This window comes from Syngnathus typhle, linkage group LG16 (genome assembly GCF_033458585.1).
Source record: "Syngnathus typhle isolate RoL2023-S1 ecotype Sweden linkage group LG16, RoL_Styp_1.0, whole genome shotgun sequence".
Lineage (NCBI taxonomy): Eukaryota > Metazoa > Chordata > Actinopteri > Syngnathiformes > Syngnathidae > Syngnathus > Syngnathus typhle.
In genome coordinates, this window is record NC_083753.1 from 5219088 (window position 1) to 5244476 (window position 25389).

General features: G+C 50.1%; 1 protein-coding gene across 9 annotated transcripts in view; it reads right to left on the reverse strand.

Moving 5' to 3' along the window:
* Positions 1–427: 427 nt before the first annotated feature.
* Positions 428–25389, reverse strand: part of kiaa1109 (KIAA1109 ortholog) — a 33928-nt gene continuing 8966 nt past the window's right edge. The window contains exons 28-90 of one of the 9 annotated variants that reach the window (XM_061300954.1): positions 24848–25339; positions 24476–24740; positions 24227–24364; positions 24086–24156; positions 23845–24018; positions 23532–23652; positions 23307–23456; positions 23052–23179; positions 22715–22917; positions 22449–22649; positions 22144–22358; positions 21874–22025; positions 21629–21779; positions 21405–21557; positions 21077–21317; positions 20672–20814; positions 20369–20600; positions 20149–20298; positions 19478–19662; positions 19204–19379; positions 18198–18759; positions 17843–18041; positions 17456–17716; positions 17289–17382; positions 16094–16300; positions 15581–15816; positions 15263–15507; positions 15035–15140; positions 14677–14774; positions 14389–14577; positions 14139–14307; positions 13760–13971; positions 13244–13327; positions 12720–12918; positions 12566–12622; positions 12192–12421; positions 11687–11863; positions 11148–11278; positions 10936–11059; positions 10741–10853; positions 10102–10186; positions 9691–9738; positions 8163–8434; positions 7817–8032; positions 7489–7669; positions 7228–7411; positions 6909–7070; positions 6680–6819; positions 6415–6613; positions 6141–6344; positions 5431–5607; positions 5102–5239; positions 4677–4919; positions 4457–4610; positions 4022–4179; positions 3512–3701; positions 3188–3405; positions 2853–3104; positions 2441–2644; positions 1946–2140; positions 1703–1837; positions 1345–1531; positions 428–1265 (exon numbers count right to left, since the gene is read on the reverse strand). In XM_061300954.1, the coding sequence (XP_061156938.1) occupies positions 1049–1265; positions 1345–1531; positions 1703–1837; positions 1946–2140; positions 2441–2644; positions 2853–3104; positions 3188–3405; positions 3512–3701; positions 4022–4179; positions 4457–4610; positions 4677–4919; positions 5102–5239; positions 5431–5607; positions 6141–6344; positions 6415–6613; positions 6680–6819; positions 6909–7070; positions 7228–7411; positions 7489–7669; positions 7817–8032; positions 8163–8434; positions 9691–9738; positions 10102–10186; positions 10741–10853; positions 10936–11059; positions 11148–11278; positions 11687–11863; positions 12192–12421; positions 12566–12622; positions 12720–12918; positions 13244–13327; positions 13760–13971; positions 14139–14307; positions 14389–14577; positions 14677–14774; positions 15035–15140; positions 15263–15507; positions 15581–15816; positions 16094–16300; positions 17289–17382; positions 17456–17716; positions 17843–18041; positions 18198–18759; positions 19204–19379; positions 19478–19662; positions 20149–20298; positions 20369–20600; positions 20672–20814; positions 21077–21317; positions 21405–21557; positions 21629–21779; positions 21874–22025; positions 22144–22358; positions 22449–22649; positions 22715–22917; positions 23052–23179; positions 23307–23456; positions 23532–23652; positions 23845–24018; positions 24086–24156; positions 24227–24364; positions 24476–24740; positions 24848–25339 (11593 nt within the window). In that variant the 3' untranslated portion in view covers positions 428–1048. Of the gene's footprint in view, positions 1266–1344; positions 1532–1702; positions 1838–1945; positions 2141–2440; positions 2645–2852; positions 3105–3187; positions 3406–3511; positions 3702–4021; positions 4180–4456; positions 4611–4676; positions 4920–5101; positions 5240–5430; positions 5608–6140; positions 6345–6414; positions 6614–6679; positions 6820–6908; positions 7071–7227; positions 7412–7488; positions 7670–7816; positions 8033–8162; positions 8435–9690; positions 9739–10101; positions 10187–10740; positions 10854–10935; positions 11060–11147; positions 11279–11686; positions 11864–12191; positions 12422–12565; positions 12623–12719; positions 12919–13243; positions 13328–13759; positions 13972–14138; positions 14308–14388; positions 14578–14676; positions 14775–15034; positions 15141–15262; positions 15508–15580; positions 15817–16093; positions 16301–17288; positions 17383–17455; positions 17717–17842; positions 18042–18197; positions 18760–19203; positions 19380–19477; positions 19663–20148; positions 20299–20368; positions 20601–20671; positions 20821–21076; positions 21318–21404; positions 21558–21628; positions 21780–21873; positions 22026–22143; positions 22359–22448; positions 22650–22714; positions 22918–23051; positions 23180–23306; positions 23653–23844; positions 24019–24085; positions 24157–24226; positions 24365–24475; positions 24741–24847; positions 25340–25389 lie in introns of all 9 variants that reach the window. The other 8 variants (XM_061300953.1, XM_061300956.1, XM_061300951.1 and 5 more) reach the window with 8 other exon arrangements.

The following is a 25389-nucleotide window of genomic DNA, read 5'->3' on the forward strand; positions in this document are numbered from 1 at the left end:
TGCCTTCATCATCCCTTTGTTCACAATAGCTCCACAGCTTATCCCGGTGCCCTTGGGCAATGTGGAAAGCTTCACGTCTTGGCCTGCATCTGCGGGATTTGATCATACGACAGTGAAATACGGTCGATTCCTTTTGTGTCATCTCAAAGCTTACCACTTTGCTGGCTGTGGCCGTCGTTTCCATAGATTGAAGGAACCGCACCGCACCCTCAATGAAAGCCCAAGAGTCCTTCTCTCCACTGACAAGAGATTTCTGCAACAAGCAGGACTTACTTTGCCCACAGATGGGCCTAAAAAATGGAACTTAACCAGGAGCTTCTTTGAGCTTCTGATGCTGGGGGACGCAGGCAGCCTCAAACGTCAGGAGGAGTCTGAGGTTTGAAGCTTTCACAATCAATTGGGATCCATAAAATGCAGGGCATTGATGTCAAATCCAGTGGCATTATTTTATTAAGTTAGGAAATCAACACATTTACCAAATTGAATTATATACACCCACTAAAAATAAAAACAAGCTTGAGCCATCAAGCCAATTCATGTTACAAGAGTTCCATGTCACATACCCATAAATAATGATCATTTCATTATAAAACTAAGAAGATCCTGATGATCTTCTCTCAGCTCATGCCCAAATCTTCCAGTGCTCATTTGTTCACATCAAGGGAAAACAAACGATTCTATACAACATGTAGTAAAGCGTCATTTACCATGTGTTCCATGGGAAACAAAGAAAGAAAAGGCAATGTTTGAAGAAATCCATCCTCTCTCTTAAATACTGGAAAGCCTTGAGAAGAGAGAGAGAGAGAGAGAGAGAGAGAGAGAGAGAGAGAAGAAAGAAAGAAAAAAAAAAGTTCAAGTGAGGTCATTGACAACATATCAAAGAGGCAGGCTTGGAACCACGAAAGCAAGCCAACGACACAACTAACTGCGCTTCGTTTCCAAAACATTGATGACATGGATCCAAATTGTTCCGTCCGACCACACAGGTGCAGGTGGAGACGCACGTGACAGTCAGCAGCCACGCTTGAAGAAAAAGGTGCAGGCGGGCTCAGTGCTCCTCCTTCTCTCGGCCTTTCTTGTCCTTCTCGTCTTGCAGGGCCGTGCCCAGCTTCTTAATGAGAACAGACAGCACCTTGTCCAGCGGGTCCATCACGCCCCTCTGAAGCCATTTGGGAATGGTAGTCCTAGCGTGGTGGAAGCCCAGTTTTTGCAAGATGTAGTCCACTCCCACCGGGTCGATCTTGCGACCCGTCCAGGAGATGAGCCTGAAAGCAAAATCCGTTGTCCTTCAATTAGACACATGGTGGCTCAGTGATGTGTACTACTAGGTCAATCCCAGCTGACCTGAGAGTGGGCTCCAAGTGCCAGGTGTTGCACAGAAACTCTCTCCAGTCCACCGTGGTGTAGTTGACGCCCTCCTCCTGTGTGTCCTTGTCTGCGCTGGAGCCGCCGCCGTCGGCGTCGTCGTCGCGCACGGCCGTGGGGCTCTTCTGGCCCGGCCGAACCGCAAACATCCGTGGGGCGAAAAGTGCTAAAGACCCACAAGTGTTCAAATGTTGAAGGAGTTGCTCGAACACCATTAGAGCAGCTCCGTCAATCCTTTCCCTGCATCGGCATCAACACTCCGCTTGTACATGTATACAATGATGTCAAAAATGGAATTTGACTTGCTGACTCGTGGATAGCGAGCGACAAAACACACCTTTCTCTTTCTCTTTCAGGTAGGCCGACACCATGTCGTGAAGAAACATGATGAGCTCGGCATCCATGGTCACGCAGATGTGGTCTGTGAATTCTGTCACCACACTGCACTCAACCTTTGGTTTGCTGTCGGAATCTGTTGCAATCCGACAAAACATTTTTCTCTCAGCAACAGGGCCAACCGGACGCACCTTAAGGAAGTACTCCTGCGCCGTTTGCGGCAATTTCGCAAAATGCACTCCACCTGACAGAGAAGGCTCGTCGGGATCCTGCACATGGATGGACTTGAAGTCCAGTTGCATTCTGGGAAGGGCAAAGATGGTCTCGGTCTCGTGGTTGTAGCTGGAGTTGCTGCGGAAGCTGCTGAGCAGACTGGAGCTCTTGGCGGCGGCTCTGCTCTCCGGGTTGTTGGCTTCCACGTTCCTTAGCAAGTTCAACTCTGAAGTGAACGATAAAAAGAAAGCTGGTGGTCAGACTTTTCTGAACACTATCTCAGCTACTTTGCATTGAAGGTAGTCCACTTCAAGAGGAACCGAAAGTCAGTCTTTCTTTCAGAGGCGCATCATTACCATCACAACTGTGTTTCCCAAAAATGACTGCGTTAGTAAATTGCCGCGTCGTTAAGCCCTCCCTCCAGTAGAATTCATGAATTGTTCACAGAGTTAAAAGCTCCTACTGTTCAATGACTGAGGATAAACTTCAGCTTTGAGATCATATCAAGAAGAACAAGCAGAGTCACCTTCATTCCTCATGGCAGTAACATAGTTGAACCATTCTTTAACGGTGGCGACTCCGTGCGGAGGGTTTTCGTGGCGCCGCCGCGTGATTTTGGTAATGGTGGCCATCGGGCTTTCCAGGGCACCGCACGGTTTGGTCACCATTGTGTTGTGACCCAGATGGAAGTCCAGGGTCTGCACAATGTATGTGGAATCATCTTTGGAACCTGTTTCAGAAAGCGCCACCATTATAGCGCCATGCAGGCGGCACCTTGGGAATAACAAGAGGTCGCTGGCTTGCTGGCTGGCTGGCTAGCTGGCTGGCTGGCTGGCTGGCTGGCTGGCTGCCTGGCTGGCCGGCTGCCTGCCTGGCTGGCCGGCCGGCTGCCCGGCCGCCTGGCTCGGTCAGTCGCTGCAATAAAAGCTTTCTCTCACCATCTTCCAGTATTTTCTGCGCTTCGGTCCAGAAAGCGATATTGGGCTCTTCCAGGTGGAAGAGGGCCCACGACTTGGAGCGGAAGTTGGGCCCGTGGAAGCAGGCCAGGGTCATGTGATTGCCATGGAGGCTCATTGAGCCGCCCAACTGCACGGCGTCTTCAGGCAGAGGCATCTGGAAGAGGGATATGTGGCAACCCGCGATGACCTTCAGCACGCCGGGCCAGTGACGGTGATGCGCTGCATCCATGTCTGAAAGACAAAGCCTTATGAAGTGGCATGCATTCTTTGGGGACTTGGCCTCCTGCTCGATTCGGGCTGAGCAGAAGACTCACACAGCTCCGCTCCTCCTTTCTCTGCATTGATGACGGGGGTTTTGGGAGGCAGGTAGGGCCCAGGGCCCCACGTGGACAGCGCTCGCTTGCTGGTGTCAAATTGCTGAGTGAAAAACTCCTGCAGCTTCATGCCGATCTTAATCAGGTCTGGCGTGGTGGATCGTGAAATGATCACCTGGAAAATGTCCCATTGCAAGTCTCCGTGGACAAAGATCTCGCTGGAAGCAAGGGCGCTTTGGTTAGTTCCAAATGTCAAGTGCGTAGCGTGGGTAGCGTGGGTAGCGTGGGTAGCGTGCGTAGCGTGCGTGCGCTTGCGGCTGACACCTTTTCTCAGATATGCTGGAATCCACAGTGCACAGGTTGACTTTCCACTCATCTTGGAGCTGCAGGTCAGCATTACTAAAAACCCCCATCAGGATGCTGGAGCCCATGTAATCGACCCGCGCCTCGGTGGAGCCCATGGTGATCTGGATCTTGTGGCTGGGTTGCTGGTTCGGGTGCTCGGAGATGTGCGCTAGGGAAGACATTCAAATGGCTGTCCGTCAATTAGGAATTTTCAGATCCATTGGTCTGCCCGCTCGGCTCCGGTGCGCTGCATTACATTGCGGCTGTTCATTTGCCACACACTATCATGTACTATTTGTCGCTTGCTACCACGGGGAGCCCGCTTCTAAACTAGCCATCCATCCATCCATCCATCCATCCATCCATCCATCCATCCATCCATCCATCCATCCATCCATCCATCCATCCATCCATCACAGAGCGCTTCCTAACAAGCTGTTAAAAAGAAGAAGAAAAGAAAGAAATGCATGCATGTTTTTGTTTACTTACAGACCATCTCCAGGGTGTTGACGTCAATATTGCCACCCACCACGCCACCCTTGGAGTCCAGCTTGGAGCGTCCCAGGCCGACAGACATGCTGATCTCTCGGTCGCGGTTGCTCCCCACGGACAGCCGGCCTTGGCTCTTCAGACCGCTGGTTGTCCACCTGCAAGGGACGTAATGCTGCTGCTGCTGAATAAGTCAAAGTCTGCACCAGCGCTCTCGATGAAACATAAATGACTGACTTTCAGAGTAAGAAATGCACAGGTTAGTATGGAGAAAAAGGCCATTTCGACTTCTTTGTATGTGTGTGTGTGTGTGTGTGTGTGTCTTGGCATGTGAAGACATTGACAATAAAGCAGACTTTGAAAAGTGCGACATTTAACAGGAGCGGGAGACTTGACGTTGCTGTACGTTGCTTCACTTCATGATGGCCAGCTTACGTGTTATTTCCCATCACGTTGCTCATGTTCATTTGGACCGTGAGCTGTTTCAAGTTGATGGCAAACACCACCAGCGTCTCCCATGGCGCCCCCTGTTGGCCTGCTGCTTTACCATTTTTACCAAACGAGGGAGTGGATGTTTTCGTCACCGACTCTGTCAAAAGAGAAGTTTGCGGCGGATCAGGATTCGTTTTCAGGTTCCCGCGTGCGAGCTCCTCACCTCTTCTCGGCGCCGACGAATCGGACACGCTTCTGGTTCGGCCGGGCGCAGGGGATTTAAGGTGGCCGAGAGCACCCGGGGACATGTTGCTTCCCGTGCTGTGCTCGGAGAACACGTTGGGAGACTGAGGAATGTGTGTGCCGCTGCTGCCATCCCAAGTCCTCCAGTAGGCTTTGCGGCTGGACTCGGGAGACAGATGCTGAGTGGTGATTTCCGACGAGTCGGGGGTGGCGGGGCCAGAGGCTGAACGGAACAAAGAAAAAGGTCCAAAAGGTGGCAAGTGAAGAACAACTGTGTGTGAAATGCGGAAGAGCGACTTTAGGCCCTTCAAATGTCATTCACTGTGTGCAATTCAGATCATTTCGACGGACAAAATACACACTGGAGTCCACCCAGCCAACACCTGCACAAAGCAGACGAGTTACCTGGCAGGTTGATGGTCTGGTCTCCGAGGAAGAGGCGTCTGGCTATACTTCGGCGGTACCAGGCCCTTGGGAAGGCCAGAATCTCACTCAATCGTCTCATGTCGTACTTGAAGGAAGCGGAGCCAATGTCACAAACAGCTAAAGACAAGAGAGAGAGAGAGAGAGAGAGAGGGAGAGACGACTAAATGTCCCCTCTTTCTGCTAGCTGCAATGGAAGTGGGCACAGCAAAAGCACAAGACGACAGCTAATAATGAACGACTGTGAAAAACAAATGAAGATGATTTGATGGTAAGAGCCAGCTAGCCAGCCAGCCAGCCGAGGTAGGTACCTGAGATATTGATGAGAGTGGTGTCCATTTTACCACCTTTCCCAGGAATGAAGCTTTCAATAAATGTGGGGCCTCCTGTGCGCCTCATCCTGGATAAGCTGACTTTAACAAACTCCAGGTTGATGCTCAAAGAGTCCTTTCTTCCCGTCACGGATGCCGGCTCCTCGTCCACTGTACCTTCAGGGCAAATGTTAGGGCCAACAATCAGTGAAACAACAACTTTCAACTGCTACCCAGCTGGAGCCATCAGGCAGACGCTACAGATCAATTAGGTCAAGGAAGAGCAGATTAGAAGATTAGGTCTGTGGATGTCCTTCTGTGGGTTTTTAGCTTGTATTTTTTTATCTTTTTATTCTATTTATTGTTTATTTGATGCACTGATGGGTTGGCTCTTTTGAAATTTCGTTGTACATGTGTGACAATGACAATAAAGATCTATTCTATTCTATTCTATTCATCACCATCTTGCAATCCCATGAACTTTCTCCAACTCGACAGGTGAACTCGCTGCTAGCACTTAATCGACCTTCTTTCAAATCAATACAGAGGTTGCCCCCTGCTCCCTACTTTAACAGGCAGTGAATTCCAGTCACACGCTAGCTAATTCAATGGCTCCTGCCAATTCCTCTCACTCAACAACCAAGCTGCCATTCAAATGAGCAATCCTATGATTAATCCCATCCTCCTTAGACCGTCAACATAATCAATACCTAATGGGCTGGGACCCGGGGGCAGGCCTGTGACAGCAGATTTCTGCTTTCCAGCGCCATAGGGGTGGAACACGTAGAGCGAGAAGTCCGACATGCAGGCGGTGAAGCTGAGACCCGACGAGTTACTCGGGCCGCCCCCCGTGAGGTCGGACTGGCTACTGCTGTGGCGGCTTCTGCCCAGAGGGCTCCCCAGTAACGGAGAGGCTAGAGGTAGAAAGAGAGCAAACATTAGCAAGCTGGGGAATGAGGAAGTACTGAATTCAAAAGGTCAGACCTTTGCTTGGAGGCACTTTGGGAAAGTGCTGCTGCCCCGGGGGAGTGGAGGAGGGTGGCTGCGAGCCTTCGTTGGGAGGGGCCCCCGTCGGGGTCTCTAATTCGCCACGGTTGGAAGAGAAGACCAGGTCCAACGATGGCAGTTTGAGCATACATTCAACTCGGGACATGGGCAGGCAGCTGAAGCGGATCTGAGAAGGCTGACAAGACAAACGGCGAATATGACACAAACACATTTTGCACGCGGCTTCCATTCAATCGAATACCTGAACTCGGACGTAGACGACCACGTCGACGGGAAAAGAAGTATACGCCGACGCGGAAGAAGAAACCAGGGAAGTGGCCGATTCCTCCAGCGGTTCTACCGTTTCAAACGGACCCATGTCTTCTTCCTGGGCAGCCACAGCTGAAGCGGCAGAGCGCAAAGTTAAAGAGCGTGTGTCCAACAAGGGAGGGAGGGAGGGAGGGAGGGAGCCAACGAAGGAGCCAGCCCACCTGCGTAGCTTCGGTCCACCGGAGTGATGGGAATGGTTTCTAAGGCTTTCTCCAAGAAATCAAGAAGACAAGGGCTGATGACCATTTCCTCCGGCAAAGTCTGGAGGGCCACCCAGGCGTACAGCTTGGCCATTTTCACCCCTCCGCTCCCTTTACCTTTGGCTACACACACACACACACACACACACATATTCAATGAAGTGTCACTCATGTACGTACGTCAGTTGGTCGACCGCGTCTTTCTTTCAAATGACTGCATGCAGCTTGAATGATGTCGCTGGCTAGGGCACGCAAGTAACAATGAGGGAACTTTCTGTACCTGATGGGAACGGTGGGAGCGGGGGCGGCGGTAGGAGCGACTTAGTCGGGCTTTGGACAGCATTGGGAAGACCGTTATCTTTCATACCATACAGCTTGGACTCTTTGGAGAGCGAGCGCGAGAGCGAGGTTCCACGCGAGGCGTTCGGGGATTCCGTCTTCAGGGTCTTGGAGTTATAGTGCAACTGGAAAAGGGAGGATTCAACAGTCACAATGTTACTGTCTATGACAAACATTTGGAATTGTCCGGGGAGAATCGGACCTTTACGTCCACTCCTGGAATGTAGAAAATGGTGGTCTCCAGGTCATTGGATTTGGTCTGCAGTGAAGAGGGACATTTTTTCCCAGCCAGAAGATGGCTTGTAGATGTGTAGGTGGGCTGCAATTTTTTCTTTTTGGGAGGCGACTCTTGGTCGAGACTCCTGAGGCTGCGATCACAACTCCTACAAAAGCCGCAGACGGTTAGATGAAACTTCATTTTGGAAATGAATTGGAATCGAAATGTTGGAGAACGTTGTTGTTGTTGTTTTTTTTTTTATCCAAGGAGACCAAGTCAAATGTATAGCAATGCATGATGACTTCCACCGCACCTCCTGAATGAAATTTCTTCATGCTCAGCCTGCTGAGTGCTCTGGTGAAGAACACATTTGCCGCTGTCTATTTCCACACGAACATCCAGTTCAAAGTCGATGTTTCTTTCGGTCGTTGCGCCGCCGAAGCTCCGATTGGCGGGTGTGCTCGGCCAACGTTCGCTGAACAACTGACTCACGGCGGAAAAACCGGACGATCTCTTGTGAGAAGCTTGGCTAAAGGGAAAGAGCGAGCGAGCAATGGTTAAAGGGTGATGAGAAAGGAGAAATCAATATTCGATTGCTATGCACTTCACACAATTCGAGATGCCAAACAAAGGCTATGCCAAATAATGCAGCTACGTACAAAGGTCTTCGGTAGCTCAGGGGCCTCTCGCGTTCAAAGTCGTCGTCCTTTTCCGAGTCTTCGGAGGAAGACGAGGACAGCTCGTCCCGATGCGTGTCATCGTGCTGGAAGGGAATTTGCGGTGAGAGAACAGCAGGCGTGCATGGAGCGCTGAAAACGGAGCCCTGGTCTCCGATGATGGATGAAGAATGAAGATGGTGCCGATCGTGAGGATGGGATGAAGGCTCGTCAACCGTGACTGACAACAGGTCCAGCTCGGACTCCTCGGGAAACTTTGCACAAGATCACAAAGTCACACTCACAAAGCGTTTGCTACTTAAGTTCTCGGACTTCACAAACGGACTCACGGGTGGGTGAGCCGGCAACTAGCAAAAGTACAGAACACGAGCATCCCGCAAATGTTCTCGGAGGTTATACGCTGAAATTGCCCAGACGGGAGATAAAGACGGACGGCGTGACACCCCGACTGGAGAAAAGGCAAAAGAATGGAAAGGGGAAAAATGAATGCATTATGGAGCGTGAAAATAGCACAAGGAAGTGCCCAAGCAATATTCACACCAGATAAGAGAACTGTCAGTGTGTGAACGTGCAAGACGCGTAAACTAAAATTGCCTCAGCTTGTAAATTGTTTTGAAGAGCCAGAAAATACTGTAAACGTCTTCAAGGCACAACACAGGAGGTTAATAATACTCCAATATATACGTAGTATTTAAGGCAGAATGTCAGCAGCTTTCGCCCCGCCCAGGTCAGGTCAGGTCAGGTCAGGTCAGGTCAGGTCAGGTCAGGTCAGGTCAGGTCAGGTCAGGCCAGGTCAGGCCAGGCCAGGCCAGGCCAGGCCAGGCCAGGCCAGGCCAGGCCAGGCCAGGCCAGGCCAGGCCAGGCCAGAGAATAAATGTTTGCTATGTTGCAATATTTTGGTCTGGAGTAGCGATTTAAGTTAAAGTTAAAACTTCCAATGATTGTCACACACACATCTGGGTGTGGTGAAATGTGTCCTCTGCATTTAACCCATTTAAGTGCTGACTGACCATGCAGAATCAGTGTCAGAAATCAGCCATTTATTAGTTTGCAGCAATGCCAGTTAGGATCTTCCAAGACAGGATGACAATACATGATGGCGACTTCATACATTTGAGTGTGCCTTCTTGGTTTCCTTTTTAGAGTTGATCCACTTAGCACTGTGGACAAAGTGCTAGCCTGCTGCCACACACGGACTGCAGCACTGGAATTATGATTTGATTCATGAAGAAATCAAAAGAAACAAAGCAATCATGCTGCATGAATAAATCACAACTAGCATGGCATCAAGTGATGCAAATCCACTGATACTGTTGTTCAAACATAACAATGCCTTTGTGATTCCTGAAGCCACTATTTCATCATCCTGTTTGGATTTGAAAAATCCCGACAGCATCGATAAGATCGTCGCTCGCAGAGGAAAGGTAGGGGGGAAAACCAAAGTATGTATTTTGTTATTCAGTGAGGCTTATTATTTGTTAAGAAAAAGAAAGAATTTGGAAAAGTATACCTTGAATACATCTCCTGGACTGCCAGGTGCAATTGCAGACTCCAAAGCCTGATTATTTGTATTAAATTGAACAAAAGCATTAAAAACAAAGAAAAAAAAAAAACATCCAAAATTGATGAGAAAAAGGTTCAAATATGCAAATGGGGGACGACCTCAGTCACGAGCACGCCCCGCTGTCATTTGATCTTTTCCGTTAACTCACTGCTGTCAGATGGCTGAACGACGCCACTTTATGCACGTGCAATAATTCGGCGCTGAGCCAATTGTGTAAAAATGTTGAGCTTTCCTGTTTGGCCCTTACCTATTCAATCGTTTGAATGACTATCAGGCACTTTTGAAACCAAGTTTGTCATTTGAAAATGAAGATATTGAACAAAAGTACAGAATATGATTGACAAGATGTGCTGTTACCGTGTCTTGGATATTGAAAGTGACCCGCGGTCCAGGAGAGGAGGCATCCACACGCACATCAGGGAAGTCATCCACATCTCCTATCCTGGAACGCAAAACAGCATGAAAAAGATGGTGACCACATATCATGTTGGACATTCACACGATTATGTTTGGCGTGTGGAAACGGGGGAATATTGCCATCTTCGTGGATGCAACAGGATGAATTTGGCGTGCACATAGTACTTGAACTACCGCTAAGAGGTCGGCGCTGGCGCATGAGCCACAAAGCGTGGCGAGGTGAGGCGAGGCGGGACTGAGGCTTGCCGTCAATTGTTTGTGGCGGACGCAGCCTCACGGGGATGCCATATGTCGCTTCTTGAAATTTTAACTGACTGTACATTCCAAAGAACTCGACATGGAAATGTCATGTTGGCGGAGGGAGGGAGGGAGTGGTGGCTGTGAGGCTACGTTCAGATCTTGCTCGCAGTTGGAAATGACCTCTAATCTACTGTGTGTTTGTGGTAAGAGTACAGCCAAGGCAGAGTTACCACTTGCGGGCCACCGAAATAATAAGAGACGAGATGCCTATCATACACTTTGGAAGTGGGCAAGATACGATAGCTATTTAAGACGATTCGTCAATGACTTATTGACTACCTCTGTCTGTCCGTCCTTTTCAGAGGCGGTCGACCTGCCGCTGCCGAGATGCTTTTGGAACGGTTGTAGCTGGGCTTGTAGCCAAGACCCCACTTATCCTTGAGCGAGGCGGCCTTAAGGGAGGCAAAAAACCAAAACGTCACAACCGGTTGTGTCCAAATGAGAGCGACATTGAGGTGCGGACGGAGAGCTCACCCTCATACTGGAGCGCCGCAGCTTCTTTCGGACATCTCTCCTGATGTCATTGACAGCCACAGACTCCAGCTGTTGATAGCGCTGAATTTCCTGGTTGATGGTGCCCTCACTTGCTCCCAATTTCCTAAGAACGACAACGTCACAGAAGCTCTTCGGCATTCGACTCGAAGCTCGGGTCTGCTCTGGACCAAATGTCCAAGCGGGACGCCTACTTGAGGTCATCGATGACTTTGGCCTGTTCGTTCAGCTCTCTGATGTCCACCACCCTCTTGGTAAACTTTCGGACTCGCGCGTCGGTCGCCTGGTTTCCCGTGACCATCTGCCTTCTGGGATCAACTGCCTCCTGGTGGAAGAATGGAATGTCAAGCTTGAAAATGGCAGCGAACCCAAGCACAAATCCCTTTGGAGTTCAAGAGTTTTTGTTAAGTCCAGTTTGTGCCCAGAAGGTGCTGCAAATGTGCGATTTATGTTTTTTGTTAGTCTTGCCACAATTCAATCGGGGGGGGGGGTTGATGAATTATTTTTGGAATCCAATGAAAGTACGTACCACCACCACCACCACCACCACCACCACGCTACCCAAAGTGAAAGAGAGAAAAGGTGAAGAACCCTTCCTTCCCATGATTGTCACATCCGCAGATTTCATTTCACCCAGATTGAAATCTGAAAGCACCCCCCATTCCACCAGCCTCATTGTTCCGGCCATCAGCCCAGAGAAGACTTTCACACGCTTGGCTAGCTGGCTACATACACAGGCCCAGGAGAGAGGTCTTTGGGGTCGGGCACCGTCCGCTCGAAGGCGGGGCGAGGGGCACTTTAAGTAGTCGGCTGGGACAGATACACTCTGTGGTCTGGGACTGAGGCCCAGGATGCGGTTTACCAGACGTTTCTTTAAAGTCAGCCGTGGGCTGAATTGGCTGTCTGGACTCTGCGGGGACAAAGAAGGTTTGGCCCGACAAATGCATCGCTGCTCCACTGAAAGAATGACAATGCTTTTTCACACGTACTACATGTATGCCGGGCGGCACTTACACTGGCCCGAGCCAGTCAAAGTGCAAGTCACGCGAAGGCGAGCATGGCCAACACGGTCATCACAATTCCGTTTCTCGATTCCAATGTCAAAAGCGCGGCTGAGTGTGCTCCAACGATTCGAGGCGGTGCCGTGCCACCGTGAGCTCCGCACCGCTGCAGTTTGACTCGGTGGCTAACCTTATGCATATGGAAGCGAGCTTTCACCAAAGGGGATATTGACTAACCATGTGGATGGTGGGTGACATGGTGTCACCGTCATCTTCATCGGACAGGTCCGCCATGTTGACAGAGTTGAGGTCGGTGATGTCGTCGACGTCTTCTTCTCCCGTCATTGACGTCAGCGTGTTACCGAGGGCGTTGAGGCGCTTGCCGATATTGGGGTCCATGTGAACGTCGATGCCGCACATCTTCCAAAGCACATTCAGAGTCCAGGTACCGGCACTACTGCTCTCTGGTTTGTTGGCGAGGAGAGAAAAGCAGAGGATGGAAAGGAATCTAAAGCTCTGCTTGCTCTTATCCTTCAAGAAAGTCAAGTATCCTGCTGTGTGTGTGTGTGTGTGTGTGAGAGAGCCATATTTGATGGAGTACAACTTGCCAGCAGATGGTTGCCCCGTGGTCCTAGAACACACTTCATATGTGCCATCAGGGACTATACCTGAGTATTCATCACAAAGAAAGATATCCTCAAGGGGAGGGATTGGGAAAAGCAGCATAGGCTTTCATGGAACATTTCCCCGTCCGTGATCACTTACAAGCGTTCATGACCAAATCGCCTCGGATCTCGGGCTTCCAGTCATCCCAAGTGGTCTCAAAACCCTCCGCAAAGCGGATGCAGAAATTCTTGAAGTGGCCTTTGCTAACCAGGGACTCCGACGAGCAGGCGGTGATCAGTGTGCTCTCAATAGTCAAGACCAATGCGGAGCTGGTGTCCAGATCCATGCTGTGGTTGGCCTGGCAAAGAAAGAAAGAAAGAAAGAAAGAAAGAAAAGCAAGTTTGTTGCTTGGATTTGATGAGTTCATAGCAGACATTCAGATCAACATTTGAATTCAGGATGATTCCACGAGAACATGAAGTAGCATCGACGTAGCAATGAAAACACCACCTCCACCCTCCAGTGTATGACTCATTTGGAGTCCCTTTGTTAATGTTAGCCAGAAAATAGCACTGCAGAGACGTGCAATTGAGGGGGAGGTGTGTTGAGCACAGTTAGCCAGCCTCTGTCCCTCAGCAACCCAACACAAGCAATAGAGTATGTATGTACACATGGCAGGTTACTTTTCGTGCATTTTTATTCGGGGCTTTTGATGTGCAGGGCCCAGATTCAGAGTTTGTGCCCTCCGCAGTGGTCGCTTGTCCTTTCTATGGAAATAATTAATGACATATACATATAATTGTATAGACACACGCACACGCATCTACTTTGATACATACAAACAAACCCCAATTCCAATGACATTGAGATACACAATGGTAAAAATGATATGTTCAACCTATCTTCATTCCTTCTATATTGAAAACCACCCGTTTGGAACATCGCACGGGTGAACGCAATCGTGAAAGTCATGATTGAGTACAGAAGGGCCATCCCTCAAAGGCTCATTTGTTCACAAGCGACGGACGGACGGAGGAGAGACGTTCACCAGAACATTTGTCAACGTTATGTTTGCAAGGAATTGAGCAATCATCCCCTTCAGAGAAGATTCAGGGAATGTGTAGACATAGACCTGCACCACATTTGAATTGGGGTTTGGATCGATAGAGTGTCCCAAAATAGGCCGGCCGTGCCGTTACCTGGGATGCGCCGGTGATGGGCAGGCAGATGCCCAGGTCATTGACCGTCAGTTGAAGGAAGAGAGTGCTGAAGGCTTGGGCTGATGTCTGTTGGATACCTGGCAGCTTGTCCACCACCTCTTTTGTGGCCACGTGAATGTCCTTGTTGAGCGCCAAGCGCTGTTCGTTCCAGTTGTCGTACGCCGCCTTGTAATTCAGCCAGAATAGCACAGCTGCGGGAGGACAGACACGCATTATGGCGACCATTTGGACGCAATCTCCAGTCATTGTACCCCCCCCCCAAAAAAGAAGCAAAGTTCAGAAGCTCAAACATGCAAACATCTGGAGGTATTTGGTGATAGAAGAAGAAGACAAAAAAAAAGCAAGCAAGTCAGCTGACCTCTGTCAAATGCCACAGGTTGGGCGAAAACAATTGGCCTGTTGAGAGTGATGAGAACAGCCTCCTTGTCAGACGAGCCACTGATCTCTTCCTGGAGAGCGTTTCGCAGACCAATCCGGGTCCGAAAGTATGCTACCTGGTGGAAGTCGGAGCCTGCCTCTTCATAGACCTGTTACAGGAAAAGTGGCTTCACTCTGACTTGGGGAAAAAAAAAATCAAATAACAACAACTGACGACTGGCGGTTTGTACCTGGTGCTTGACAATTTGCCCAAGGGCCAAGTGGAGGTCAACTTGACATTTGCCAAAAAGTTTCAGATAACTGCTGCTGCCACCAGGCTGAGCCTTACACTGGATCCTGTTGGACAGCTCCAGCTCAATCAAGCCGGTCTCAAAACGGACAGCCCTCATCGAAGGGGTGGTGGCGGTCATTTGGATTCCCTGTGAAAACAAGCCCTCTCTCTGCTTGAAAGCGCCTCTTTGAAGGACACCTTGTGCTCGTGTCATCCTACAGACAAGTGGATCTTGCGGCCAAAGTACCTTGAACATGAGGCTTAGCGAATAGAGCAGGATTTTGGGCTTGTCTGCATCCGTCGAGTTGTCGTGCTCGTTCCACAGCGGGATGGGTTGTTCCACCCCTGCCGCAATCAATCAAAGATTGGGTTAGCAACCGTATGTGACAGTCAATATTGGAAGAAAGCTTGTGGAGTGAAAGCCAAGCTTTGGGACGCCTTGTTATTTTGGGACAATTACGATTGCAAAGTGCCAAGCATAGACAAGGCTATGGACGTCAATTATTTATGGCTCCGACAGGAAAGTGAGCCTTTACAGCAACCATCACAAGCAAGCCAGCTTGATGTCAGTTCAACAAGTTTGACTATCGTCTATTTTGCATCACCTGAGACCTTCTGGATGACCTCATTGACCTCCTTCATGAAAACCTTCTGCAGGAAAACCAGGTGGTTTAACAGATCAGTGGTCAGGTTGTGTTCAAAAGAGCCAATCTAACACGAGAGAGAGGCAGAGGGAGAGAGAGAGAGAGCGAGGAGGAAAGCCAGTGAGCCAGCTGTCAACCCAGCTCATTCATTAATCTTCACATGAACGAGACAGACACGTCCTATCCCACCTCTGCCACACAGCGCAGGTAGTTGCCTTGGAGATAGTTGCCTTGCTTTGAAGGGAAGTCATCAGCGCCCCAACCCTGATCGGAATGACTCTCGTGGTCCTCCATGATGTACTCTCCGGACATGGTAACAGGTGGCAGGGTGAGGCTCGCCGATGGCGGCATGGTGGACATGTCCACAGGAGACACTTTTGATTGAAAGCATAGCTTGTGGTTTGGCAACTCAAAGGTGAAGCTGGTTTGAGCCCCTGCAACATCAACACGAAGCAAATACGCCTTACGGATCTTCAAATCTTGGACTCGCAATGTTTTTCGACGCACCTGTCATGCCGTGGCTCTTCATGCGACCCATTTTGTACTCGGCTTTCAGCGAGGGTAGAAGGGCGGCGCCGATGGTGATGCCATCCATCATGGCACTGAACTTGAGCACGATGGGCTTCTTTTCGAGGCCTTCGGGAAGCTGGGGAAACTCGTTGGCCTCAACGGGCGTCTGATTGATGCTGGAGCCTTTGTCGGAGGGTTGCGGGGTGGGCGTGTCCTCTCTATTGGGAGGTTGACTGGAGAGGAAGAAGAAACTTTCACTCAGTCCATCCAAAGTAGCTCATCGTAATTCATGTGACGAGAGTGTAGCGCATTTGAAAACGAATAGGATGAGCGACACCATCTCCAAATAGCAGCAGTGGGAGAAGAGATGTGGGCATTTCAGAGTCGTGTGCAATGTTAGCCAATGACCAAAGTCAAAGTCCTTGTTTGGCACGCTCAAACATGGTGAATAAAAACGCGTTTGAATGTTCGGTGTCTTTTTTGGAAGCCTGGGAGGAAGGCTCGACGTACGTGTTAGACGGCTGCCGGATGAGGTCAGAGATCTGTTTGGACAGCTGATGGGAGCTGCGGACCATCATGCTGTGTAAAGTGGCTGGGTGCTGGGGGATGTTGATCATGATGGCTCCCACTTTGAAGACAGCGGCATTATTTGTTTTCAGTCCACGCTGGGCGCTGTACAAGGCCTGAGACTTGGCGATGTTGCACTTAACCACAGTTCTGCAAGAAGGGTGACAGATGTTTAACACGTGATCTGCTGCAGCTGACGTGAAGAGCGAGTGATATGAGCGTATGAACGACGACAAAGGATCATGCGGATTGACGATGCTCTGACAATGGATAATTGTGACACAGCTTCTACCCAATGAGGATCCAACACAGAGCGCCACTAAGCTATATATATATATATATATTTTTTTTTTCCATTTGTCACTGCGGGTGGTTACCTAAAATATTCAAGAGATTTCCGAGAATTACCCATGCGTCGACATCCGCTAACGGCAACAGCCACCTTCAAAACGTAGATGGCTACTGCTTCCAAGACTGTTTTGGAGTAGGCTAATTGGAAACCAGTTAACATCATGAGTGAAAATGCTCCCATCATCCCCCTTCCATTCACCCGTCATGTTTCTGAGCTTTTCTCAGCTGTCATGTTCACCCTCGGTCAGATATCAATGAAGCGATGATCACGTACTGCTTCTGACTCAATACCGCAATAGGAAAGAAAGGCGATTGGCAAACGTGGATGGATCTCTCAAGACCACTGTAATGGTTTCATGCACCCGTGTGGAATAGAGGGAACAAACAAATGGTGGGGATGCCTTTGGATTTGGACTAAAAGATGAATGCACGTGAGCCCTAGAAAGCAGCAACAACATACAGAAACTCTTGTTTTGCTGTGCTGGTGGGAGATGTTGGGAAATCCTCCAGTCTATGCATGTAGTTGTGGGAGAAAGCAACAACAACAAAAAAGGGAGAGCAGAGGAAAATGTCAAATCATTCTACAGCTTTAGTGTATCATGCTTGAAATGCTTCGTTTTCTTCTGTTAATGGATTTATTATAATGTGTGTGTTTAATGCATGTACGATTAATAGGGAAAGACAGAATGCCTCGATTCAGGGGAATAATCAAAAGACTGCACAAATTCTCAGTTTTAGAGACAATTCAAAACGGACCCCCCCAAAAAAGGTATCTTTGTGAACGTACTGAATGTCAGGTGTTATGCCCTCCAGCAGTACAATGTTTACGCCTCCTATATGAGCTGATGCACAGGTCTCAGTCATTTTCTGATGAAGGATATCTAAAAGACACAAAGTAAGTCGTCGAGAAGAGATCTTTCATTTGTTTTGCGTCATGACATATGAGCAAATCACCTTTCATCTTCTCTTTGAGGGTAAAACTTCCATGGATCTTCTTGAGTTCTGCCTCCATGGTGAGTCCACCAATGTCAGCCTCCAGGTGGGTGCGGTTCACCATGCCGATGCCAAAGACGATGAGGGTGACGTGCTGGGGCTCGGAGCTCACCAGGCTACGCCGCCTGCAGCCGGCAGGAGGGGGCTTGCTGGGCGTGGGTTCCTCCTGCTCGTTCTCAAAGATCACGTTGCAGAGCGGCTCGGATGGGCGACGCCCACCCTCTGAAGGGGAGAAAACTATCAAGCCCCGTTCACGTTGAAGCACAATCATCCAGTACGAAGATCAGCCCCCTACTGATATGTATGATAAGAGTGATATCATTCAATGCAATGAATGCTGATGCCCACCTGACAAGCAATTCTCAGCAGAACTTTTCTCCAAGATGCCTGTGGGATCTGAGATGAGCGAGTAGAAGTTGAGCAGCTTGTACATGTTCTGCCAACATTCCGCTGACGGCTCGCTCTGCTCCGACACCGTGATGGAGTCAGAATCGTCCATCTGAATTGCCGTGTGGTCCGCCACATCCCGAGAGCCCTTTCTGGACACCTTACAAAGAGATTCAACAAGAGCAAATAGGTTTTACAATTCAAAAAAGCGATTCGAGTAGGAAAGAAGAGTGCCCCTAACAAAGTCAGGAAAAATACCAAGACGGACAGACGGACGGTTGTTTTGATCCTATATGCTCCAAAAAAAGGGGGTCACCTTTGAGGTGCGCCGCTCCGAACGTCCGAGCGAACCACGTCCTCGGTGTTCCCTTCTTCCTAGCGTGTCCATGGCTGAGGGTGGTCCGTTGAGTGGCAAGCCTCCAGCACCCCCCAGCCCTCTCTTGCTCTTCAGGGTTTGCGTGGCGCCACGCGCCGTCCCATTGATGCTGCCCCGCGAGCTCCGGCTAAAGTCCGACGACCTAAAGTGGCGGTAGGGTCGGGCCTTGAAGGTGGGCGTCGGCGAAGCCGAGCCGGCGGTGTAACGGTTTAGCTTAATGTCCGTTTGAGTGGCTTTGATGTCGTCGATCATGGTGCTGAACTGGTGAATGAGGCGCACCAGAGCCATGTCCACGCGTTGGCTAATGGCCTGGCAGGCTGTGGTGAAGTCACAGTGGAATGTGTTGTAGTGGCGGCGGCTGAGGTCGTGGAAGGACAGCGGGGCCGCGGTGGAGCCTTGCGGCGCGCTGCTCGACTTCTCCATAACAACTGCGTTCAAGCTGAACGTCTCGATAAGGAGAGCTGGTTTGAAATCCAGCGGTGGCAGGTTCACCGTGCCTTGTCTAGAGGTAGGTAGGTAGGTAGGTAGGTAGGTAGGTAGGTAGGTAGGTAGGTAGGAGGAGTTGACACAAATGTGAAATATGCCGCACAATTCTGCCTGGATGTTGGTCGGAGGAGTTGACACAAACGCGGAATATGGCGCGCAATTCTGCCTGGATGTTGGGCGGAGGAGTTGACACAAATGCGGAATATGGTGCGCAATTCTCCCTGGATGTTGGTCGGAGGAGTTGACACAAATGTGAAATATGGCGCGCAATTCTGCCTGGATGTTGGTAGGAGGAGTTGACACAAATGCGAAATATGGCGCGCAATTCTGCCTGGATGTTGCCGCCGTTAGGAAGAGATTACTGCGTCAGTTCCGATCGACGTTTTGTCGTCTGCTGCAGATGCCCGGCGAGGAGCAGGGAAAAGGGTTAGGCGTCAACAGTGAACTAGATGTACTTTACCTCCTGGATCTTTTGTTTCTGCGCTCTTTGGAGGTGTCCGAGTCAACAATGTCTGCTCTCAGACACTCCAGGTTCCCAGAAAAAGACAAATGTTCTCCGAAATACATCTTGTAGCTCAGGGGAGTGCTGTCCTGGGCTTGGATGCCAGTATAGTTCAGTAAAGGCTTGAAAACAACCTAAGATGGAAAGAGAGTAGACTATAAGAATGCAATTCAATTTGTTAATCCGTTTTTCCAAAAGGCTGAGCGTCTTTGCGAGCGAGCGAACGAATGACCTGAGCATCAGCCAGTTGAACAGCAGCGGGACATAGGTTTCCCTCTTCAATATCAGCAATGTCATCCTGGCTAGTGCTATGCTGGGAATGCTGCGACTGGGTCCCGTCCAAGGTGTTCTGGTCGCTGGACATCACCGTGTTGAAGTCCGACGCGGACGGGATGGTTGGTAGGTTACATGTCCCACCTAAAAGAGATTGATTCCATAAATAGCTGCGGTACAATGACATGAGAGGCAATGGATTCCATTTCTATTCTATTCTACCGACCTACATTGTACCGTATAGGCATGTGGCTAAAAAGCTCCTACTAACATTTTGGGATGATAGTATACTGTAGACACCTGTATCAGTGCCCATGGCTTGAGTCACTTGCACACAAGGATTCTAATAGCAACTTCTAGGTGACAGGGACTGAGAACTATCGTCAGCACAACACTGAGGAAGAACCCCCCTCCCCCCGAACCTCCTTCTGGACTGTTATCTCTTTGCAGTGGCTGATATTGGAAGTGAATAACTGGAGAATCCAATGAGTCTAGAGAAACTGACACATTTAGAAAAAGTTCAATGGAATAACCACTCGAAACGTTCAGCTTATCATTTCATCGCATTCTACGCTCCCTAATCCAGACAAACCACAACGGTGCTGTTATGGCATCAGTCCAAATTCGTACCTGTCTGAAGGCTATTGTGCTGCGATCGATTCAACGGCGAGTCCTGGACCGCGGCCCCGCTCCTGTTCCCCACGGCGTTGGACATCCAGTTGTAAAAGCTGACGGAAGATGGCTCGGACAGCAGCGGGTGCTCTGTCAGCATATCGGTGCCTGAAGAGCGCAGAAGGCAAACGCTGGTTTCATCTCGACGCAAAAGGACCGATATTAGACAAGCGGCCACCTGTCCGAGTAAGGGAACCGCTCTTGGCTGTTGCGGCAAAGGACGGATCGTTCCTCTGAGGCGTGCCCTCCAGCAGGTTGTGCAGACTGCGAAAGCTTCCCGTCAAATTGCTCAGGAGACTCTCTTTCCTGGGGCTGTCCTTGACCGGCAGGCCCGCACGGCTCACGTGGGCCGGCGAGTCAGCGGCCGTGTCGCCGCTGGTGTAACTCAGAGATTGATACGGATGGGAGCCCTGGGCAAGGATCAGGATCATGCTCAGCGAGCTGGCTGGATGGATGGATCACATGGTCATCTTTTTTTTACCTTGATTCGCAGTGCAGACTCGCTGTGTGCATGGGACTTTGAGAGTTTCCTCATGATCTCCACTCCACTGACGGGACCAGAGTTTCCCTCCTTTGGTGGCGGACGACCACACGCTCCCTCCAGCAGCATGGTGTGTTCACTCACTGTGGCTTCAAAGAAAGGATAGCAAAGCCACAAAAGACCAAATGACTGTTAGTAGGTCGTAAAACTTGAATTGTCCTGCAAGGTTTTTGACCAGAAATGGCTTTTCTACCAATGACTCAGCAGGATAACATTTTGGGATGATTTTGAATGATTCATGGTTCGGTGGGACAAAAATATCCATTTCTGGCCTTGGGGAAATCATTTCTTATGTGCTACGTGGTAATATGTTCCTCGTAATTGAATGCTTTGCTTTGCCGGCACCTGCATCGTATTCAAATTCGGCTCCGTCTCCACTGGTGTCACTTTGCAGCGCTGCGCCGTTGTCCAAGCCCAGGACTGTCTCAACCGGGTTCTGGTGAGCTTCCTTTGCTTTCGTAAGCGGATTGGGCCTCATCAGACCAATGGCTTTGAAGCCCTGAGTCACCACGATAAATTTCATCCACTGTCGAGCCAAAGCCACCAGACCCTTCTTCAGAGTCACTAAGGCGGGGACTCCATCGTTCTGCGATACCAAAAGACAAAGATTGACACAAGAAATTGAGCACAAAGTTGAAAAGTCATTGCGGGTCTCCGTTCGAGGTGCACTAACCATGGTGGCCTCCTCGATGACCGAATAGTCTGCCTGTTGCAAATAGCGGTGAAGGATGTTGCAAAGCATACAGGAGGGGTTCTCGTGCAAGTAGTGCGCTCGCTTGGTCACGCGATTGTACTTGCTTCGGATGGGGATGTGGATGCTCTTTTTCTGCAACGTGACACAATTCAGCGGTTGGGCAAAACGGCTGCGGACGGAGCGGAGCCCATCAGCCGACTGACCTCAAGCGCCTCGGTCATAATGCAGCCCATGACCGCGCACACACGGAGCGTACCCTCCATGTCCAGTTTGCGAAGGGAAGATTTCAGCTGGTCGATGGGCACCAACCAGGCGCCGATGGCTGGAGTGGCCGTGCTGAGCAGATTTAACTGCCTGGAAAGAAGAAAGACCAGCGTCTGCTGCTTACTCACTAGACAAGAGGAAAAGACTTCCCAAAGAGGGTGAAAGCATTTCGTGCCATGGTTACCTGGAGATGGCCTGCGACGGCGATCGCACATTGGTGGGAGCAGCAAAACTGAACCAAATCTCGCGGATAGTCACTTTCATGCTGCTGGAGTCGGGCGGCGGAGGCATCAGTGGAAGGTCTTTCTTCAAGTCGTCCGACTCGACCCCTTCGTCCTGCGCAAACGCCCCCTCAATTAACGTCCTCGTCCAAGGTTGACGGCAAATATTTTGCTCCGTCTTCCCATTGGATTCTTTTCCTCAATTCAATATCCTGGTTTTTCTATCTTCTTACCTGATCGTCAGAGTCAGAGTGCCCATTACCATCATCGGAAGGGGGGCTAACAGCGTCACGTGGTAAGTTGTCATCAGATGCGTCAGTGCTGTAACCGCTCCCAGTCTGCGAGCCTACGGATCCATTGGCCTTGGGGATTCCCGCTTTGCCGTCGGTATCCGAGGGGCCCATCACGCCAAATGCATTGTAGAGAATGGCTCCCGATTGACGACCACCTGCGCCGTTAGAAACATCAGGCAATCAAAACAACAACAAGAAGAAGAGGAGGAGAGGCTTTCTTTTTATCTTTCCGAGAGCCGCTTTACCTTTGACTGTAAGGTTCTCAATGCCACATTCAAACATGATCCAGCCCCATTTCTCAAGAGAGGTGGCAGAGCGGCTGAGGTCACCTGAGCTTCCACGCATGTCTGTCTCATCAACTAGAGAAAATTCCTCCGTTTCCTCCAGGCCAAAGAGCACTTTGGACTTCTCAACGGGGATTGCGGTGATGGCACACGTGCCAATGTCTATGGGTGGGGAACAATTCAAAGGATCCAAATCCAATCCAAAGCAGAAAGACAAAAACACCCACCTGTGGAGTCGAGGCCTCTGAGCTGGCTGTGGATACGGTGGATGTTGAGCCTTGCGGCTATTTCTTTGCCTTTCTCGATGCCGGCGTTGGAACGTAACGAGCCAGATGACTGAGGCTGCATCTTAGTGGCAGATGCGTACTTCTCTAACATGACGGAGGGTCGCCCGTGTTCGGTGGTGTTGGGGCTTTCTTCCACAATTCCCCTGGCGGGGGGAGAGAAAAAAAGAAGAAGAAGCCTTCTTTTTACAAAGCCAATAATGCTAACAAGTAGTGGTGTTAGAAATGACAAATCTATTGCTGATGAGTTAAGGCCTCACTCACTCACTCACTCACTCACCTATTCATCCTGAATTGGGTGGCAATCCTATCAAAGCACAGCGCCACAAGAGACACGTGTGTCACGGACTTACTGGAGCAGGATGGAAAACCCTCCTCTACAGAAGCCTGTAGGAGACAAAGGTTGACCTGAAAAGAAAAAGAACACGACAGATGTCAATGATGGACTTTGCCGCCAGAAACATTCATGCTTGAACGCAAATGGTATACGTATAGATATCTTTTTTGACGCTTCTGATATTTTCCAAAAGATCACCTTCGGGACTGAGACATTGGCTTGAAGGCCCTTGATTTTCACATGATCTGCTTTGACAGACAGGTCCGTCTGGCCTTGGGAGATATTGAGGGATCCGTGGGCCGTGGCCTCGTTCTTGGAAGGCTTTTGCTCCTGTTTGAACGCTTGGCTCTGTGGAAATAGAGAGTCGTAACAATCATTCAGCAGCCATAGGTCAAGTACAACCATTGTGATTGGAGCACTTACAGATTCGGAAACGGTGGATTTGCTGATCTGATAAGCCTCATTGAGAACTTTACCGTGTAGGTCATCGAGAATGGCCGCAGGATGACGGATACTGGCAAAGTGCGCCATGGACTCGATGTACCTGAAACCAACCAAATACACAACATGGCAGTGGAAGTAGCGGCAAGACTGCGGGAAAAGTCAAGACATCCAAAAAGAGTTGTGAGAGCTTTTCAAAACTAATCAGCAAGACACTATTGCCACTGGTGTTTGCTTTTGGATCAGTTCCCTTTTTATTCCTATTCAGATTTTTCTCAAAAGAGTGTCTTTGTACCTGTCCAAGGATTCAGCCACAAGGGGTGTAAGCACCACATTGATGGCCCCCTTCACCTCCACTATGGCTGTGGTCCTGGTCTGAGCCAAAGGCTGCTCCAGAGACCAGTCATCGGTCGTCGTGTCCTCGTCGGTATTCTCCGTAGCTCTCTTATCCAGCGGAGTGTAGGGCGTACTGGAGAAAAATCACCGTAGCCATTGAGATCGGTGACATTTGTATGGAATATTCGGACGAGTTCTACCTGCTGTTATCTGCCATCAGCTGAAGCCCTCGATCCAACAGTGAATTGGCTGAAAGGCCTTGTTTGATCACCTGAAATCAGTCTTATTATACCGTCGTCCAGAGTACATATCATTGAACGGAGAAAATATTGAACAAAAACCTTGAAGCTCGGAACGGAGAGCTGGTCAAAGGAGCCTGAGCTTTCTTCACTTGTCGGCGTGTCAAGATCTAAGGGACGATGGAGAGAAGACTTGGAGGTCCTCTTATTGGTGGGCTGCTTGATAGACCAATTGGACACCTTGTAGAGAAGAAAAGAAAAGAGAAGAGCCAGGTTACCATTGCAGCGATGGCTCAAATAAGGCCAGCAATTTGGGGTGGACTATCATGGATGATTAACATTTCACCTCACCTGATAGTGGGCCAGGTAGTTCTGGTAGCACGCCATCACGTGGGGCTGTCTGGTCACCAGGCCGGGCTCTGCCAGCTTTTCGGTCTCCACCGAGCTCTCCTCCTCCATGGCGAGAGCAGATACGAAGGAGGCCTGGGATATGTGGCTTGGCAGCGGCTGGGAAGGCAACATTGGCGGCAGAGGCAGAGGCCGTGGCTCGGTGATCAGCTCCCCGTTGAGGAGGTAAGTGAGAGGACCTTCCACACTGTGGTAGATGGAACTCCGGCTAAGCCAGATGGAAAATATGAAGGCAAACGTTAAAATGCATCTTTGGAGTCTTCTTAACAGCACCGCTGGACAAAAGGTTCCTTTGAATTGCAGGATGGAGCTGACCTGTAGTTCTCTATGTAATAAGGCGGTTGCGGCGGTTGCTGCATCTGCTGCCGCCTTCTCTTTTTGCGTCCCGGGTACGTCCCGGGACCCTCGTCGGCGCTGCTGATGGGCTCAAAGTCTTCGGCGGCAGAGAAGTAGGCTTCGCTGTCAGCCATGGACATGCTGGAGTCGGCCGAGCGGTACTTGTGGAAGGTGTTGGAATCTGCCGAGGGCGTGAAGGGGAAGGAGCCGTAGCTTCGACGTTGACGTGGCGAATCCAGGACGTTCTCGTCGCTGCGAGAAACGTCGCCGCTGAATTGGACACCTCCGGAAAGCACCGGGGGAGGCTTGTCGTTGAAAACGGCAGCCGACAAGCTCTTGGTGCTGCCTAATCGGCTGGAGTGCACCGACGATTGGCGCTTGAGGGGCGAGCAGAGGGGCGAGCGCACGGAGGTGCGTTCCTGGGAGTTGTTGGGCGAGATGGGCGAGCCCTCCGGGATATCCTGGAAAGCGCTGAAAGGCGCAAATGGCACATTTGATTCAGCGCCAGAGCTAATATTGAT